The following is a 20,349-nucleotide window of genomic DNA, read 5'->3' as shown; positions in this document are numbered from 1 at the left end:
CAAGGTGTTTATAGTTTATAAAATAAAGAGGGTGTTTTAAGATTTGGAAAAATATGAGTTTTTTTTTTTTTTTAAATGGCTTTTCAACATCGGATCGGGCCAAAATTGGCACGAAAGTGGCAAATCAAATCTTTTTAAAACAACAAACAACAACTTGAAAAAACATAAATTGTTTTATAGCGCACCTCCTCCAGAACAGCCTAACACCACTCCTCATTGGCCATTGGGTCGCAGAGGGACAAGTAACTGCAGGAAGTTGCAACTTCCAGGATGCAAACGCTTCAAACGTTTTTCCCTGTAAAGGTGGGCATGAAGGAAAGATTCCTCTGGAGCTAGCAGCTACAATAATAAAGAAGTTCAGCTTTGAAGGCCAGTGGGTCTTAGACCTAACTTGCTCAAACGGTGAGTTAAGCTAAAGGTCAACATGTAGGCGGTGATACACACAACGTCTAAGTGTCATCTTAAAGTGTATTGTAGTTTATTTAACAGGGCATCTGACAGGATGCGGCAATGCGGATCCGCGTAATTCCCTAAACTTCGAATCCTCTGCATAATTACAATATTTTCCACATAGAACTGAAGAAATGCCTGATATTAGTGATAAAGCAGCTGCTTACGATTCTTACAAACATAAAAGGAAAAGAGATTGGCTATTTTTAAACGCCTATTTTCCTGAAAATTAAAACACACAGATTACTAGTTTTGTAGAACGAGCCCGCAATATATATGTGAAAGCAACTGATGAAAATAGTGATTGATCGAGGAAATGTAAGATCTGTTTGCAAATGTTTGGTGATTTATCGAAGAAATGTATGTTCTGTTTGCAGACAAAGTGGAATTTCATACATGTAAATTTATGCTTGGTTTGAAAATCAAGATGAGTTGCATAAACTTTTGGGCTGCTTGTGGGCCAAGTTTTATTTTATGAAATTATGAGATGATTTGTTTTATGAATTTTTTAAGAAAAATTAAATTTCAGAGATAAAGCATATTAAAATAACAATTATTGACCAATCTCGTTTTCATTTTTCTTCCTGCGCTACTTTGTTTACAATACTTGTTGTTTCTCCTCATATGCTCATTTTATCATGTCTGAAAGAACCATGGGAATTGACAATTAATCGGATATTTTTAGAAGATCTGAAGTGTTAGGTGATGCCAGTTCTCAATAAAGGGTCAATGCAAATGACTATGTGATGCTTATCTCATTCCTTTCTTCCCCAAGAAATCGCCAAGTAAAAATGCTTTTCCATGCGCTTGTGCTTGAACTGGCTTCTCATAAATAAATGTAGGAACCTAACACAAATCTAAAACAAACAACTTCCAATTGCAATGCAGACAACATTTTAGCTTGTCACACACTCACGCAATGCAACGATCAACCTAAAAGAAAGTACGTAACTCGAGTACGCACTTACCTTACCAAGCCAAGAATTCAAAAGTAAATCACACATCTTTTAATAGCAAAGTAATTAATTTTAAAATGCAGAAAATCTTTACATACACAGTAGTAACACACATAGTTGACACCTTTCAACACTTTTCAGGGGTCAAGTTAAAGCAACTTTGTCACACAAAAAGCTATAAAATAATGGCAAACTAGAATCGTTTGAAAAGAGGGCCCTGGATTTAGCTATTAGACTAGGCCACACATTTTTGCCACTGGAAATGTGGTTTGAACAAATTGAATGGGACAATGGCATTAAAATTGTACTCCCACATTTTTCAGTACCCTCTCAAGAACAGCAAAGGGATCAGTTTGTGTCTGATTTAAACACTATTTTGTGACATTTCATATTGATGGCTCCTCTGAACTCAGAAGTATTTGCTACCTTTGCAAATTCAGTGGGGTAACGTAGTTTGGCTGCTTTCAAAATATTTTTCATTCTACTGGGAGACGAGCTTGTTTAATAGATCTAACTCCTTTATACTTTTGAACACCCCCACTCAAACTAGAACTGGCCAATTCCTGGTCCTTAAACATACCATCCATTAACAAAAGTTCTGCAATTTGTTGAATTAGCAGCAGTCAAATTTATCAAATCGCACAAAATTGGCCCATTGCAGGTGGCAAGTAAAGGATGCGTATATTCTGCTGGGGGGACCCCCTCATTCATCAGGTTGGATGAACTAGAGTTATTAGGATTACCCGCAGAGGAACAGAGACGTCCCCCTATTTGCTGAAATCATGGGAGAGTCCTCGTTACTCATAACGTTTGGTGGACTTTGGTTATAAACAACACCAGAGAAAGATGGATTTTCCTCGACGCCAGTGGAGCTTCAATGGTTTTAAGGTGCCATCTGCGATGAAGGAGTAACTGGAGGGGTTGACACGTGGTTGACTAAAGGGGCAGTGGAATCTTCCCATGACAATGTGGTCATTGAATCACTTGAGCTTGGCCTGGTTGGAACCGAAGGCCAGGTCACAACTTGCAGGGCTTGTTTTCTCTTCTGAAGTCTCTTGTTTAAGAGCTTCTATGGTGGTTAGCGACTTTTGAATCTCGTTCTGATGTTCCAACAGTTTTTTCTTGGTTTTCACAAAGTTCTTTCAAAGCATCCTCAAACCTCAGCTTTTCCAGTACATCGTCAATTTCGTCCTCGCCCCATATTTTTTCCTGCATAAAGGCAACAAGATAGACCACGAGGTGTATTTAGATAATAGATCACAAAGTACTTTTTTTTTCTGTAAGTTCCATTTTCAATTGGTAAATCACAAGAATTTCAAATAGGGCGAAAAATAGTGTAATCATTTATTCCTTAAGAAAGGCTAAATCTACATCTACATGCGATATCTAACTACAGCAGTCACTGATTTCTGACTTTTCACAGCAGCACTTGATGCTGAAAGTGATTCTTCTGATTTCAGACTTGGATTATTGAGGCCAGAATGTAGCTTTATAATAGTACTGCGTTCGCATTAAAGCCACAAAATTGCATATTTAACTCAATAAAAGTAACTAAATGGACGATTTCCTTCATCGCGGCTGCCTTTTTCAGCATCTTCTTTCAGGTATTCATACCTCACTACCCTTCCGCTCACCAACGTTACCTATAATTACTTTTTCGTAAATACTGATATACACCATCCTCAATTCCCTCAACCTTTCCCTCACACTACTATGCTAAATTGTGTAAACCATGTGATAATGGTATTCCTTGATCACAATACAAAATATTTAACAATTATTCTTTGAAATCGAGGCGAATAGTGGCAGCGAGGTAAATATTCTGCCACTTTTCACCGAGATTGAAAAGAATAATTGTTTTAGTATATACTCACAAAGTGATCTCAACAACAATTGCAAGTAACAATAACAAGTATAAATGTCAAATAGCAATTCTGCACAAACTTAAATTTGTCCTTCACTTTGGTCGAAAGGGTACATTTTATCAGCTCAGTGCACGAAAAATGTACTCTCTGCTAAAATGTCATTTTATCAAGGTACTCTGTCTCCCACTGAATTTTCCAATTTTTGACACACTCTCCTCGGCTTTCTCCAAAATGTTGCTCTGATATTAAGTCCAATTTGTTACATTTTTGTTGATTGTGATCAGATGGCCTTAATCTTAGCTGCAGTAAATGTCTAGAACTGCATTTCTGTAGCATTGACAAATGCTTCTTGGTTTTTGTTATGTCCACCTTTAGGGTATTTTAAAATACTGAAACTTGTCTGACTCTTGCTTAAAACATAATGCATGAAACAGGGATTTTTTTTCCTTTTTTTTTTGTTTCATCCTACAATTGTACATTTTTAAGGTTTTGATGAAATTACACATTTATAAAGGTTAAAATGTCCCACTCAAAGAAAAATAAGTTTATTGCCTGTCAATATCCTGTTAAAATTACTCAACCTTCCACAATTGACGAAACAGAGAAGTAACACAATCATCTTTACTTCAACAATGTCAAATAATGGCTTTTTGAATAAACTTCAATTTACAGCATCTGCTTTAAACCCAAAAAAAATTGGATGTAAGGTTCTTAGAGTTTTGAATGTTACTATTTCTTGAAAAACAAAGTTTTATGACTCCCACTGACTATGATGCATCAATATGCCAGGAAGAAAATCATAAACCTATGAAATATTAAAACTAGTTCAGCAACCAACTCATAAGTTTATGAAACCAGCTAGCTAATGAAAAAACTCATAAAATTACGAAACACAATTTGGTTGCTTATAAATAAATGACATTCAACTTGGTCTGTTTACAGCTTATAAACTTTACATAAGTTTATGAAATTCAACTTGGTCAGCAAACAGGTCATAAATTTATGACATTCAACTTGGTCTACAATCAGCTCATAAATTTATGAAATTCAACTTCATCAGCAATAAGCTCATAAATTTATGAAATACAACAACTTGGTTTGTGAACAGCTAATAAATTTATGAATTCAAATAATCATTGGTCTCCAAACAGCTCATAAATTTACGAAATTCAATTTGGTCAGTAAACATCTCAAAAAGCAACATTTGATTTGATTTGAACTCTCCCCAAGTGATGATGATGATTATTACTATTATTAATTGAGGAAATCAACTTTGTCAGTGAAAGCTTCACATAATTTTTTTTAAAATTTGAAATACTAGGTAATCCACAAACAGCTTAGTACATGGTGAAATACAACTACATGTACATATCCACAGTTGTTCAAAAGCTAGACAACTTTATCTGACGATGGATAAATTACTATCAGACAGTTTCCATATGCGCAAAGATTTCAGTAAGCTACTGTAAGATTACTTTCCCATGTAGGCCTAATTTCCCATGAATCAAGCTCATGATTTTGAAACGTACGTGAATTTTACTTTATTCTCTTGATAGTTTCCCGGCCTTTGAACAACTAGCGCCTTTGGTCTGTAAACAAAATATTTGATATGCAGCCAGATTTTGCACGACATGTACATGCAACGTTTACGACCAATGTGAATCAGTTTACCTGAAAAACAGATGGCGCGTAAAAATAAGCATTGGAATTCAATGCATGCGTGAATGTTGAATAGACTCGGTTTGCTTCAGATTGTTCCCAATTGTTTCGTGCACTATGATTCACATCGGCTTCTTGGATTCAATTCACGAGATCATCCTCTTTTGTCTCTTTTGTCGTGTCGTGAGCGCTTCAGACAGAAATTCTCGCCAACCAGTCCCAATAGAGGTGACTGGGGACGAGTCAGGTGTTCAGGCTTAACTGACCACACAATGACCCCCACGCGATTGGGGAACAGTTCGACTTTCGGTACCGAGCGCGTAACAAACCAAAGGGTTGGCACGGTTGAACAAAGCGCATTTAAATAGAGGTAATCATTAAAAATCTTTGAACGTTTTATCTTGGTATGTTTGGTGAGAACTCAAGTTTAACTTGCGTACTGTAAAAAAAAGTTGGCAGGTGTGCAGCTTACGAAACGAGGACGACGACGGTTCCGAGGATTCATTTAAAAATACAAGTTCGCAGTATTCATATCACTACGAAACTATTTCACGTCGTTACGCATTAAAAATTTGTAGTAACTGTCTAGGAATTAAACTGGTATGAGTGAGTTGGAAGGGTAGAGAGAGAATCGAAATTTCATCGTCGTGTGCTAACGTCCTCAACAGAACCTTGAATTTGGTCATTTTACGTTGTCATTTAGGAGATTACGGCAAAGAAAAGTACCAAGATGTAAAACGCATGTGCGTCTATTGTTTTGTAGCGTCGTCATTGCCCTGGGCGTCGTTGTTTCGTAAGCTCCCTAATGACAATAGAGACTACGCCTACGAAGTCTCTTCAAAATGTACATTTACACTTGACATGCTAGACCTTTTAGATGGCATTAGAGAAGAGAGAAATGTTTGTGTGGGAAACAAAGATTTTTGTTTTTTGTTGTTTCTAAAACTGCGTAAGTTCTACTTCTGTTTATGAAAAGAGCAATTAAAGCTTCCTGTTGTGTCTTTTGCTTAACATTTTGCGTAGCAAGCCCTTTCATTACATGTTGCCAATTGGCAATCTAAAATTCTACTAAACGCCGACACGACGGTACAAGCTATAGTTCAGTAATAGCCCCTCGTGTCCTAACATTGTAGTCGCAGTCGAAGTTTTAGTTGGACCTAAAGATCTCTAATTACAGTTTGCCATTGTAACAATTTTGACTCTGAATCCAAGATTTGCTGAAGGCCGTAAACCCTTTTCAGCTCGCGCACAGTTGCCAGTCGAAGCTTTCCAGACGACGTTAACTCGAAATCAAACAACACCACTGCAGATTTGTCTACTTGTTTTGTCCATTCAACCATTCTTTGGCGTTCCCGTTTTTTACATATGGACCAGTTTGTAGTCCAGTGGCCATACATCCAGGTTAGATGCAGCTTTTCACCAGACACCTCGTCAACCCTACCAATTAATGGTTTTTCTGGATACTTCCAGTACAACCGCCACCAACATTCCTGTCCCTACATGTATGTCTCCTTTGCTTTCATTTCTGAGTACCTGCCGTTGAACTTGTCCAGGCCTCCGGTAGGATCCCGTATACACCTTTGGTAAGTAACAAAGGCTTCATTAAAGTGTGGTTTATGTATGTATTTTATTTGCAATATTGTTTCCTCGACCCTGCTTTCGCTCGAGATAAATGCAGGTATAATGTACCTTTATAAAGGTAAAATAAAGTAACTTTATTTAACGTCAGTAGTTCCTTCAGCTACGAGTCTGGTATCAATGGAAGCCGACGGTGCGCTCTTTACTGTCTGTCTCTGTCAGTGCTCTGTTTTAAGGGGATTTTAAGCTATAGCTACACGGATCAGAGGAAAGTCGAAACAGACATTTAAGTCACCGAGGATTGAACCGGGGACCTCTCGCTCCGAAAGCCGCGCACTAGCCAACTGAGCCACGACTGCTCCTATACTGTTGGCCTCAGTCACCCTCTGTCAAAATATTCCTGCGTTTTTCTCCAAATTAACCTCTTAGGAAAACACTGTATTCCTTGTATGAACGGTCACACGTTGCCATTTTGAGGCCAAGTACGAAAGTTGTACAAGGATCACCATGGGTGATGATTGATAATTGCCATTTGAGAACACGCCCCTTTCAGGCAAGCCTTTCTACCGGTTTAGTGTATCGGCTTTCAGATCGCTCTACGTTAGCTTCGAGCAAGACATTGCTTCATTATCTTCGATCTCATTCCGGGAACAAACGCCCTCTCAACTTTTATAGTCAACCTCTAGCGTTTAGTTGTTTCCTACTCTCAGTCATGTTGCAAAAATCCAAGCAGAAATCCCGGGACAAACCCCAACTGGAGGATTACGCATTTCCACCGTTGCAGCAACCTCAGCTATTCGAGCATTACGCTCAATTCTGCGACGATGAACCAGCCCTTGGGTCTGTCCTCGGGCATCCTTCGCCTTCAGAAAAAAGACAAAAACTTCTGGATAAAGAATTAGAACTGCTTAAGCAGGAAAAAGAAAAGTTGGCGTTAGAACTGGAAGTGCTCCGTTTACGCCAAGCTCTCGGACCTGCAACGCCCCCAGCTGCATCGGCAGCGCCATGTGCGACTGGAAAGTCTGACACAAAGAAAAAGACCATCGACTGGCCGCAGGACTTTGTGCCAGATACGTCAATAAATCCTGAGTTCAATTCTTTAGATTTTCCATCTTTTGTGGCCGGCTATTTGGCGATGATTCGAACCTATGACACGGCATCGAACGCGCACATGGTCGCCATACTAGAAGTTCTTATGGCCAAAGCCATTAGTTACACATGGGCAAGCGTTCGAGGTTTCTATTCCTATTTGGCAAGGCAAGTCGAACTGCATAGATTGGATTGGGATCGCATTGCTGAAATTCGTGACATGGCATCCACATTTTTCAAGCATTCGGATTTACGCTCGACCACTTCCAAGAATCTGAATTCATCTGCTTCTTCTTTGTCTTCTTTTGGATCTTCTTCACATGAACTCACGGCTAAAGGTTGCCAAGCGTGGAATTACAAGGGTTCTTGTTCTTGTGATTCCACTGCTGGTAACTACGCCTCACATCATTTGTGCCGGGTTTACAAGTCAAACGAGCACCCTATGTTACACTGTCCCAAGCGGAAAATGCCAATTCCCAACCAGCAGTGACTGAACAGTCAGACTATTGGCTTAACAGTATGTACGGATTGTGACACGGACTCGGACACCGACACGAAAATTGAACAAAATGTGTTATCCCAACATGCATTTTTCTCAGCCAATTCATCGCGTGCGGTTGTGGCTTATATTCTTGCCTCAAGTCTCCACAACCCAATGCCTACGGAGCCAAAATACCCATCTCTTCGCAACTGAACAGTTCTGTTTGGAGACATTTGACAGATTATGTCGACCACGTCGTTGTTGATTTCCTACAATTCGGTTGGCCCCTTTACAGACAGTCTACAAACGTGGTTCTACTAAGTGCCGGGTCGTGATGGATCTTAGTTTCCTGCATGCAGCCTCTGTCAATAGCGGTATTCTGAAAACTCATTATTTGGACAATGCATTTCAACTTCGTCTTCCAGGCACAGACAGACTGCGTGAGTTCATTATCAGCAAAGGCTCAGGTTGTTACGTTTACAAGAAAGATCTAAAGCGTGAATACCGACAATTCCCAATTGACCCCAAAGATTATAAATATCTCGGTTTTATGTGGGATGGTCTTTTGTATTTCGATACTAGATGCCCATTCGGTCTGCGTTCATCAGCGTTAGTGTGTCAGCAAACTACTCGGGTAGTAATTCATGTTTTTACTGAGGAAGGTTATACTGCCGACGTCTACTTAGATGATTTTTACGGAGCCAAACACCCCGCAGATTCTCATTTCGCCTTTGCACGTCTTCAAGATCTATTTGATGAACTAAGCCTACAAAAATCTCCCGAAAAAGACTGTTTTCCTTCTACGAGAATGATATGCCTTGGGATTTTGGTGGACACCGAGAAGATGCTCTTTGAAGTTCCGGCGGATCGCTTATCAGATCTCAAAATAGAATTATTGCAGTGGACACAAATCTCAACCTTTACACGGCATCAATTGCAATCGTTACTAGGAAAACTGTCATTTGTTACAGCTTGCGTCCGGCCAGGCCGGATATTTATGTCCCGCCTTTTAAACCGCTTGCACAGTTTGCCTTCTGAGACGTCACATTATCCAGTGACCAGTGATATGTTATCTGACATTGACTGGTGGTTGACCTTTTTACCACACTTCAATGGCTCTGCCATGATTGCGTTACGCCCGCATGACTTCCATGACGTGTTATTTACCTGTGATTCTTCTTTACATCGAGGCGGTGCTACGTGTTTTGACGAATGTGAAGACAACTTTGGCTCACATCCGCTCGTTATGATTTGGACTTACATGTCTCCCATATTCCGGGGGTCCACAATGTCTTTGACGATTGCCTCAGTTGCTGGGACGCCAATTCTACGTTTCAAAGAAAGTTATATGAACTTGCTTCTCAGCGTAATCTTTGTTTTCACATGTTATCCATCGACAGCGCGGATTTAGCCTTTGACCTTCCTTCATGGGTGCTTTGTGCCTTTTGTTGCAGATCGCCGCAGGCAAGTTCAACCATCACCAGATCTTCGGGCATTGGATTCTCTCGGACGCGACTTGATTGAGAGAGCAAATGCAGATTCAACCCGGCGAAATTTGAACTCTCACATAAGAAATTATCTGACCTTTTGTGAGGCGGTTTCGTCCGCTCCGTTTCCAGTGACTGTAACATTAATTACGCGTTACATAGCTGATTTAGTGTCACTCGGCCGCGTTTATGGTACTATCCTGAATCATTTAAGTAGCATTAAGCATATGCATAAGTTTCTTGGTCATGATTTGACTTGGGATAGTGATTATCGTTATGCATTGTTGTTACGCGGCGTTAAGCGTTATTTAGGAACAGCAGTTCAGCGCAAGGCTCCCATCACTCCCCGATTGTTATTACGCATGGTACACTTTTTCGATTTTGATAAGCCTTTGCATGTCGCTATGTGGGCGCTTTTTCTAGTAGCTTTTTACGCAAGTCGAATTTAGTTGTTGATCGCGCAGCTCACATCTTGCCTAAGGTCCTTTTGCGGTCCGATCTTTGTTTTGATGTATCGTTCGCTTATCTCACGGTTCGCGCGTCGAAAACTATTCAGTTTCAGGAACGTCTTTTTTCTTTACCATTGCCGCCATCCCGGGTAGTTTGTTGTGCCCCGTAGCCGCTTTGGTCAACCACCTTCAGATTAACCAGGTACCCCAGGACATGCCATTATTCTCGGTTAGGTCCGCTAGTTCATTGAGTCATATAACCACTTCGCATTTTAGTTCTTTTCTGGCCAGAGTTATCAAAGCTGTTGGTCTCGATTCTGCTAGTTACTCCCCTCATAGTTTTAGGCGCGGTGGCGCTACCTTTGCCTTTGAAGCTAAAGTACCATCTGAGTTAATTAAGGCACAAGGCGACTGGCGTAGTGACTGTTCTTTAATTTATCTTGAAATGACTGATCGACAAAAGAGGGTGGCTGCTACTCACACGGCTCCCGCTATTTCTACATATTGCTGCTTAGTTTTACTCTTCCATTTCTTCAAGTACTGTAAATTAATTTCTCTAATTATAACACTCAATCTTAATCACATACTACCATGTTTGGGCCTTGGCGGTTTTGTTCATTGACCTCTCACTAGCGTCTTGTTCCGCTAGTCAATAAACTGTTTTGCCCAAAAATCGTAGTCTGTGTTTGATATTACTAGTAATTGTACAAGGATCACCACGGGTGATGATTGATAACTGCCATTTGAGAACACGCCCCTTTCGAGCAAGCCTTTCTGCCGGTTTAGTCCATCGGCTTTCAGATCGCGCTACGTTAGCTTCGAGCAAGACATCGCTTCCCCGCCCACTCCACCCTGGGCGGTTTTGTTCATTGCCCTCTCGCTAGCGTCTCGTTCCGCTAGTCAATAAACTGTTTTGCCCAAACATCGTAGTCTGTGTTTGATATTACTAGTAATTTGATTTGCTCTTTAGGGTTAAGATCAAGGCTCTTACCGGTAGTAAGCCATCTCCACGGTCAAATGCCTCGCTTCTCTTGAGGACATCGCTTAGTTGGGGTGTGTTTCCTGATGGTCGTTCTCGAGTTCTCAGGTCGTCTACTATCTACTTCTCGTCACTGCACGGCAAATAAACGAATTCCTTTTTGTGATATTTTGACCCATCTGTTAAATAGAGATAAATGTGTCAAAAAGACCCATTCTGTTACAACAGACCGATAAAAAAAAAAAAAACTTGCACTGCTATTTTGATAAAATAAGACGACAGTGGGAACTTAAAGTGGATCATTTAAAATTAGAATTCATGTAAGACAAACAGCGAAGAATCCTTCCCAAAAATGTTGAATGCCCAAGAAATCTGAATAGGTACAATAGGTACAAGATTTTATACGTTTCCCTTCATGCTGGGGCCAGGTTACACGCTACGAATTGTTGTTAACGATTTGCCGACCCAACCTGGTATCGGGGCACGAATCGAGCACGAATATTTTGACAGACTTTCTGTGTGATTAAGGAATGAAAATCGGCTCTATTCTTAATACTTGTTTCAGTGCAAAAGACTTTCCACAAGAAGGGCCGACATCTAAAAGAGAACTCACACTGACCCCTGCTGTCCAAATAAACGTACGTTTTACGCCCCGATAATTTTGAGCTGACAGATCGGACCAACAAATAGCGAGTGTAAACCGGACTTCACAAGACAAGTGTAAGGCTATTCACCAATATTTCTCTCCTCCACGCTATCGTAAACGTCGGCTTGCTCCTGTTCCATTTACAGAAAAGCCATCCACTCTTCTTTCTCTGCAGTATTTAAAATGCCATTGTTAGCGCATTTCTCTACCATACTTTACAGTTTCAGTAGGTCTACCGTTCCGTAATTTGGCTTTATTAGGTCTGGCAATCCAGTAGGTGTTGCGCAAAGCAACCCAATGGGCTCATACGCTTCCGCCTCCCACTGGCTTGTAGACTACGCTTTAAAATGTAAAACAGCTTTCCCCTCCGTGTTTCGCAATATTGCAAAACTGTGAAAACAATTTAGTCCATGCAGATGTTGGAGGTGAGGAAGGAGCCATTCTCTCACTGCGTACAAGTGAGGGGTAGTAGCGTATTGCGCCCGGGCACCTTCTTGGGTTGTCTCCCCTGGCGCCTGTTTGTAGCATAGCCTAATAATTCTGAGCAAATCCTGAGGCGTCAAACAACCACACTTTTCTGTAGCTACTGATATCCTGGAAAACATCTGGTCCACATTTTTATCTTAAGAAATAAAGATTACTATTATTATTATTATTATTATTATTATTATTATTATTAAGTACTGCAATATTATCTTGCATTCAATTTGACCAAATTGATTTGTTATGTTAGGAAGAGGCTTATTTACCACAAAACCATTCGTGAAACAAGATTTTTCTTGTAAAGGGGAACTAATCTCACATAAGGATGGAGAAACAAGAGAAGAATGATCCATCTCTCGCAAGTTTCCTTTATTACTTTAGGGATGGTGCAAAGTGTCATTGGTAAGTTTATCCAAAATATTGAATATTAATAGAATTAATTGTGTATTTCAATCTGTAATTTTCCAAAATAAATGATTATCTTATTTTGCACTTCGTCTCCTACTTGTACATTGCCCTCTCATGTCATAAAATTTGTTACAGACAGCTGTAGGGGATGAAAGAATGCTTGGAAGAAAGATTGGTATTTCATGACCAACAGAAGGTCATATACATGTAAAACATTGTGATAGGTGGAACAGAGAAATGTTGTTACTTGGCGAGGTTGAATTTCTATAGTCAAAACTGAAAATGGCTGGAGCGTCCATCCTCCACACTACAGTGAAGGCACTGAAGTCAACCTTTTATTTTATTTTTCAAAAACTTCCCAGTTGAGATATGATCTGATTTGATTGGCTCCTTCAGCTGTGGGAATATGGTATCTCCCCTGGGAAGTATTCTAAAAATAAATCTTCTCCAGGAAGGGACTCAAGAAATTAAAGGGCATGGAGACTCCTACTTGGGGCTCCTGGTGTTAAGTAGTCTCTCTCGGTTTGTTCACAGAGAATTTTTCTGCAAGCAATTTTTTCTGATTGATTTTATGAGCCCACTGACTCCTGAACCACCAGTATGCCATTGACGAGTAAAATCGTCTGGCATTAATTCTCACTCCCACGGGTCAATAGGTTAACTATGCTATAGTATTTGACCTTTTTACCATATGCGGCTGGTTTTGGTGAGTTAATGTGTCAATCATTTACCAAGCATCATTTTTTATCAACTTGTTTGGCACATTTTGCAGGAGTTTCATAAAGAAAGGTCATATATTCATTGGAAGGGAATGGGACACCCAAGAATGGAAGCAGAACATTGCAGAGGGGACCCTTAAAGCAATACAATGGAATTTGATTGTGGAATTTTTATCCTGAAGGTGGGGTCTAACCCAATGTATAATGTAAGAAAAATTGAGGGCTAGTTATCTACTCATCACACACTCCAAGGGACAATCAAATGAATACAGTCAAGCCACATCATGACATGTATGCCATGCGCGACCAGTTGTTTTGAAATTTGAACAGATCGAGTATTCAAATCTGCGTGCCAGTTTTGAACTTTGCTTTCGACATTCTGAATTCCTTTAGTACTCTTGCCGCAATTTCTTCGGCCCCCTCTTTCTGGAATTTCTGGATCCGCCTCTGGGTCGTATCAGTTGACCCTGAGATGGGAAGGCAACAAAAAGTTGGTGATGAAATCAACAATTCCAGGAATCCATAACCCGAAGATTCTTCGCTCTTTGTTTGACTTTGATAAAGTATAAATGAAGTTCATTGTTGTTATATCGTAACTCTACAATTCTTCCCTTTCACATTTTCAGGGTTCGTACGTGTCTTGTAAACCCTTGAAAACCCTTGAATTTTGAGAGTGCATTTTCAAGGCCTTGAAAATCCTTGAAAATCTCTGCTCTTCATTCCTGGTCCTTGAAAGTCCTTGAATTTTTTTCTGACCCGCATTTTTAATCTTTGAAAACTTCAGTGAAAATAATCAGCCACTCAAGTCATGTCATACAAACGTACATTATTTTCATGCATGTACGTTACGGAAAATGAGGAAGAATTGTACTGTCAGACCATTTCTATGGTAAATTAATCGACATAAATAAAAAAGAGGTCCTTGAAATTTCAAAATTTGGCCCTTGAAAGTCCTTGAAAAGTCCTTGCATTTTTGGTCTGAAAAAGTGTGCGAACCTTGCATTTTGTTTTGTAACTTCAAAACTTCCGTGGTCGTTGATTTTTTTATGATGTTAACGACCTGTCATAAAGTTTGAGTTAGTTTAGAGTTTAGACGGTACAATTACTTTGGCGCTCGCCATTGCAACAATTCGCATGTGAAAACGTCCTGGTGACTCGGACGTGAACACGTGTTACAAATTTGACAGTCAGCTTTTCATTTTCTAACGAACCAAGCTCTGATTGGCAGTGACTTGGACAGATGATTACAAAATGTCATCTTTCAATGCGTCTCTCATCTCAGTTCATGTGAACTACAAATGAGTCAACAGAGGTCAAGTACGCTACACCGGCAATGGTAGATTATGTCAGTACATGACAATGACAGAAGACCTGTTTCAAACCATCTTGACAGACAAATGGCATGTATTTGTGAAGGGTTGACTGATGTTCAAGACATTATAAAGTCAGAAATCTCAATTCACGCACTAGTTACAACTTTAAAGGATCACGCATCACGGTTATTATATTATTCACGAATCACAGCTGTATTTCTTCAGTTTTCCCGATTCACGGTTTTTTTGGGCATCAACTCACGGATCACGTGAACCCCCTTCCAGACCGGTCGTGGACGGCGGTTGGATGAAAGTGAGTTTCGACCCATGGCAGAGGTCTCTTTCCCATACTCGTCAGCCCAGTGAATGCAAAGGAAAAGAGACATCTGCTAGCATGGAACAACTGAACCTTGCATGATTTTGCTTTTGCTCATAGTTTGTGGACTATGTTGTCTTTGCCAAGGGTTTATCCTTCAGTGAAATTTTTAACACATTGTGCTTTTGACACTTTGATTGCAATCCCAATCCACTGATTTTTATACACAAAATCTGCATAAAACATACATGTAACCTCTGGCTGTTATGAAGCTATTTTTGCTGTCTTTGCAGGATGAAGGGCAATTGCAAGTATCACACTGAGGTAAGGTACATGTTTTTGCAAACGTTGGCCACATGGCACTTATATTTCAACAGAACTAACTATTGGACCCGTCGCCCACAAGGGCTATGGGTCAATAGCCCGTACTCATCAGGTCCTGTCTGACCTTGTAGCTCAGTCGGTAGAGCAGCGGTGATCTAAACTGAAGGTCGTGGGTTCAATTCCCACCCTGGTCAGACTTTTTCTGTGTCCTTGTCTGGGCTCAATTCCATTAGTAGGGCTAACGCTCACATGGTTTGCATGGGTAGAGAATAGCACCGCACGTTATCTTCCAACAGTTAATTTGGAAGGTAATGACGTTGACAACAGCGTAAACAGAGCGGTTAAAGATACCTTGTCAGGTGTGGATAATTGACATTTTTGGTGTGATGGTTCCTGATTTTCATTCTGCTTACTAAACCATCTGTCAAGACAATGACAAGTACCAGATTATCTTTTTTTTTTGAGCTCACCAGAGCCGGAATGTTTCTTTTGCCTGTTGTTTACAGTTTGATGCCAAGCCTTTGTTACCTTGATTGTTTTACACATAGATGATGTCAACCATGATGCAAAATCTTTCAGAATGTGGCCATGTTACTTTCTTTCAGTCTTTCTTTTCATGTTGCTGTTGTGATGGTTTCATCATCATCATCTCTTTCTTTACGGTCGGAGTTTAGAGTAGCTACATGTAATATCTCCGAAAATTTACTCTACCAGCCATGATATTCTTCAAAGGACAGACCACAACACCGGTAAGTCCATGCCCTACTCTTTGCGAATAGTGTGGATTCTTTTTTGTCCTAGAGGGTTGTGAAGAAGAGTTCTGAGACAGGGCCTACGGTTTGTCGTCCTAGAAAGTATAACCATTTGCAGATATCATTACAACGGTAGCGCTTTCTCCTCAGTTACCGTAAACGTCCATGTATAAGCCGCACCCCGAATTTAGAAGCGCGCATTTTGGGAAAAAATGTAGTAAAATAAAGTTTGAAGTTCCAGTATAAACGTTCTATTGCTATAAACCAACAAGGACAAACAATCAAGGCTTCACCCATATAAGTTGAAATACAAACGAGTGCTTAGTAGCCAAGCTTTAAATGCGGAGAGGAGTCTGGGGCAGGGCCTGGCTATCATGACCACATCGAACGTCTATAAAGATGTTTGGAAACCTGCAATAGGCCAAAAAATTCATGCAGATTAGGAGCTTGATAATGCAGTCGACAAATTTGCCGAGAAGGTGGTCAAGGACAACGAAACAGTTGGCCACTTAGCTCGCGAGTACTCGCGAATTTTGTGGTATTTTATCGCACGACGTAGAAAGATATGCGTGGAAGTGACTGGCCGAAGACGTCACTGCAAACAGCTGTGCGGAGGAATGGAGATTCCTTGTAGGTTGGTGTTTACTTGTTCGAGTAAAGTGAAAATTTATCGCATTGATGGGTTACCATATTTTCTTAAAAATGTTCTAAATGTAGCTTCTTCAGAATCCCAGTCAATCAAGAAGACAAACTCATCAAGTGGCAATTCTAAAGTGGGGTCAAGAAATGGAAGAAGAGGAGGTGATGCTGCATGTGCAGCTGCAAAAGAACCAAAAGCAAGTCTTCCTTGCCCACGAAGCAGCTGTAAAGAAACCAGGAAGGAACTAGCTGAATGAGCTTCGAGAAAAATATGGAGAACTGGAAGCCAAATGTAGGAAAACAGTCAAGGAACTGCAGGAGGGTAAGTAACATGAATTCCTTTCAAAAAAGATATATTGGTAGAGAAGAATATTACCGGTATTTGCATAATAGTATGCAATACTGTACTGATAACTTCCTTACACAGCTTTCATCAGTACTGTTGTAATGTGTGACAGTATGCTTCTGACAAGAGTGCTCAACTAATGCATTTTCAGCCCTTCCAACCCCTTCCTGTTTCCTAAGCCCAACCATAACAATCACAAGACATTCTCTTCCCAATAGCACTTTTCGCGGTTTGCAACACCGCTGAATACAGTACTGCAGACGAACGCGAAATCGAGGTAAATTTGGGCTGGAAAAACATGGCCGCCTCGTGTTCTTCTTCAGATTCTGCTTCTGGCGATGGCTTTGGCATTTTTATGCGGAATCTCGAAGAAAAATCGTCCGAAGAAATCGATTGGAATTACTTTAGCCAGCAGAGAGGAGTTGTTTTAAGAAAATATTTAGTACTACATGGCGTCCAAACAAGTGATTTGGGCAAAGCGTACAACAAGGAGCAACTCTCAAATGTCGCATTCCAAGCCTAGAAATTACGCCTGCAACAAATTTCTGCGGACAGCAAAGATACGTCAAAGCTTATTTTGTCTAAACACGATACGCCAGATCAGGGCCGTCTGCCGCTGGTGTCGTCCATCAAACAGGGATGGTCGAAGGATTTTCAAATGCTCCAACGTTTACGTATGCAGATTTGTACAACTACATGATTATGAAGCCAGGCTACGATCACGATGGATTAAAAGCCTATAAAGGCTCACAGTGCTATAAACTTTACGAGGCTGGTCACGTCGTGAATCTCCAGCATGTGGTTATAAAAGATTTTAACTATAGCTTTGTTAGATTTCAGGTTAGCTCAGATAGTTTATAGCTTAAATGATTATGTATTGTAGCTTAAACAACTTACAAGGTTTAGAAGAAAACTGATATTAAATGCTGTTCAGCCCGAGGCAGATTATTATTTTTAAGCTCTGACATGTTGAAAATCTAAGTAGCTAAATAAAAAAAGAGTCATTTAACATTGATCTAGAAATTTCCAAACTATTAAAAAAATTTGAACCACAACATCAAAGAGGTGTTTAAGCTTCTATGTTAAGATAAAATGATTGCAAGTGATTTAAAGCTATTGTTGTCTGAATTGTAGTGTATCATGAATAATATGGCTAGGTTGCTATAAATGAAGCACTCTATTTAGAACCATTCCACAGCCTAACAGGTCCATTTATTTAGGTGTGTCCAACACATGGAATGATAAACCATATTATGAAGGGTGGATTATCCTGAAAATGTATAGAGAAGTTTTATCAGGTTTTTGTAACTGCTTTGGTGGAGCAGATGGAGCATGAAGACATCTGTCAGCAATTTGTTTGATCTTCAGAACACAATTGCAAAATAAAATGATTCACCTTCATGTACAAGCAAACCCTGTGTAGGGATTTGGCTTCAACTCCAGCCTTTAAATTAAATTTAGGAATAAAGGAAGACAACCCCCTGCTAGGTCAACTTGAAAGCCACCAATTTGATCCCAGGCCTCATTCAGTGGTTGGATCTTGTGAAAAGAGGCAAAAACTCCTCAGTATGCAATTCATGACATTTATCCTGAAGCTGTTTGCCTAGATATACTTCCTGCAATTACCCCAGAAGCAAATCCTCTTCGAGAAGACTTTCCTATTGAACATGACATCGTTATTAAAGAGGAGGAAGCTATCATTACACCACATACTCCTTGCATGTCTGATATAAAAAGAGCTTAAGATGGACACCAAGGAACAAAACTTAACTACAGGAGAATATTTAGAATTTGCCAAGAATTATGTTTTGAACTACAAATTCAGCAAAGACCAAAGAGAGGAAATATCATTGATTACTGTGGGTCAAAGCAGTAATTCAAATTGGTTTAAGCATAGAATTGACCGTATTACAAGTTCGTTGGCACATAGAGTGCTCACCAGGAGAGAAGGTACTGATCCTACAAGCTTAATTAATGCTATAATGGGTAAATGTTCTTTGGACGATGATAAGCTTCCTCCACAAATAAAGTATGGACGAATTCATGAAGATGATGCAATAGAACATTATGTTTCAATTGAGAGGTTAAATTCACCAAAATTGTCAGGAAGACTGGGCTTGTGCTTTTAAATGACTGTTCATTCCTTGGTGCCAGTCCTGATGGCATAACTTCTGATGGCAGACTTGTTGAAGCAAAATGCTTATGGAAATTCAGAGAAAAAACTCCCAAGGAAGCTGCAATTAGTTATGGCCATGTTCACGAAATCGAAGGTAAACTAACACGGAGGACAAACTCTCCATGGTACAAGCAGATACAGATTGAAATGGCAGCATGTGAACTTGAGGAAGGTTCTCTTGCTATTTACACTGACAAGGGTGTTTGTATTGTGAATGTTTCATTTGATAAAGGCTTTTGGCTTCACTTGAGGGAGAAACTGAGAGCATTCTTCCTAGAGTTTGTTCTTCTTGTCTTGTTAACTTAAATGATATGTTCACTTTACTAGCTTTGGGTACAGGTTGCAAATAGCTGCACAAATCATAACAACATTGTCAATTGTGTGTTTAACTTTTAGCAGAATGACCTTTTGCAGAAAAGGGAAATTTTTCAGCCTCTCGATACCACGTTCAACATGAATTCTTGAGGAGGGAATTTGCCTTGCTTTTGTAACCTGCTTACTTGATAATGGCTTTCCCTTTGAAAAAGGAGGGATATTTAATGTACAACCCCTCGCATTGTAAAGCCAAGGTCTGCCATGATGTCATCTCCAGCCTCCAGGAGATCTAAAATGCCACACTTCTTTGTCAGATACATTCCCAGACCATAATTTGGAAATAAATGTCAATGCACCCGAAGGTGAAATGCCAACCAGACACTTCATTGTATTTCCTTGTTTGTATTCACTCCATGTTTGAATTTGTGCTGTGGGTGTTTTGGATTTTTCTACGTGGAATTCAGTACAGTCAATGATAACTCTAGTATTTGGGTAATTCCTAAAGCACTTTGGTAGACAGCTCTTAATGTGATCTCTTGATGGCCAGTGAATGAGGTATTCACTGGCCATCAAGAGAAAAGCTGTCCATGTGACAAAGATTTTTGTGACCAGAGTATTTGATACACCAAAGATGTCAGCCACAAACCTTCCTGTCAAGCCATGTTTTATTTTGACCAGAGTCATAATAAATTCATCAACAAGGGTAACTTTCTTTTAGGCCAAGATTTCTGCTCTGTATCACACTCCTAAGGATATAAATTAAGAAATTTTATTTTAAGATAAACTGAAAGCCAAGTTGTACAAGTATATTATTTAGTTTACATGGGGACAGCAGCTGGAGATTAGCCTCTCCCCTCACCACCCCCCCCCCTCACCTCCCCCCTCTAAAAAAACTAAAATAACTGAAATACTGGTGTTT

The 20,349-nt window shown here is 39.9% G+C and overlaps 1 protein-coding gene across 1 annotated transcript; it reads left to right on the top strand.

Annotated features, from left to right (window-relative positions):
- The first annotated feature begins 8,412 nt into the window (after positions 1 to 8,412).
- On the top strand, positions 8,413 to 9,489 carry LOC138053920 (uncharacterized). Its single transcript, XM_068900450.1, has one exon. It carries the CDS (start codon positions 8,413 to 8,415, stop codon positions 9,487 to 9,489), a length of 1,077 nt encoding a protein of 358 aa, XP_068756551.1.
- Positions 9,490 to 20,349: the final 10,860 nt, after the last annotated feature.

The sequence above is a fragment of the Montipora capricornis genome, chromosome 6, assembly GCF_036669925.1.
Source record: "Montipora capricornis isolate CH-2021 chromosome 6, ASM3666992v2, whole genome shotgun sequence".
Taxonomy (NCBI): Eukaryota; Metazoa; Cnidaria; class Anthozoa; order Scleractinia; family Acroporidae; genus Montipora; species Montipora capricornis.
Note: the sequence above shows the minus strand (reverse complement) of the source record. Positions and strands in the feature narration are given on the sequence as shown.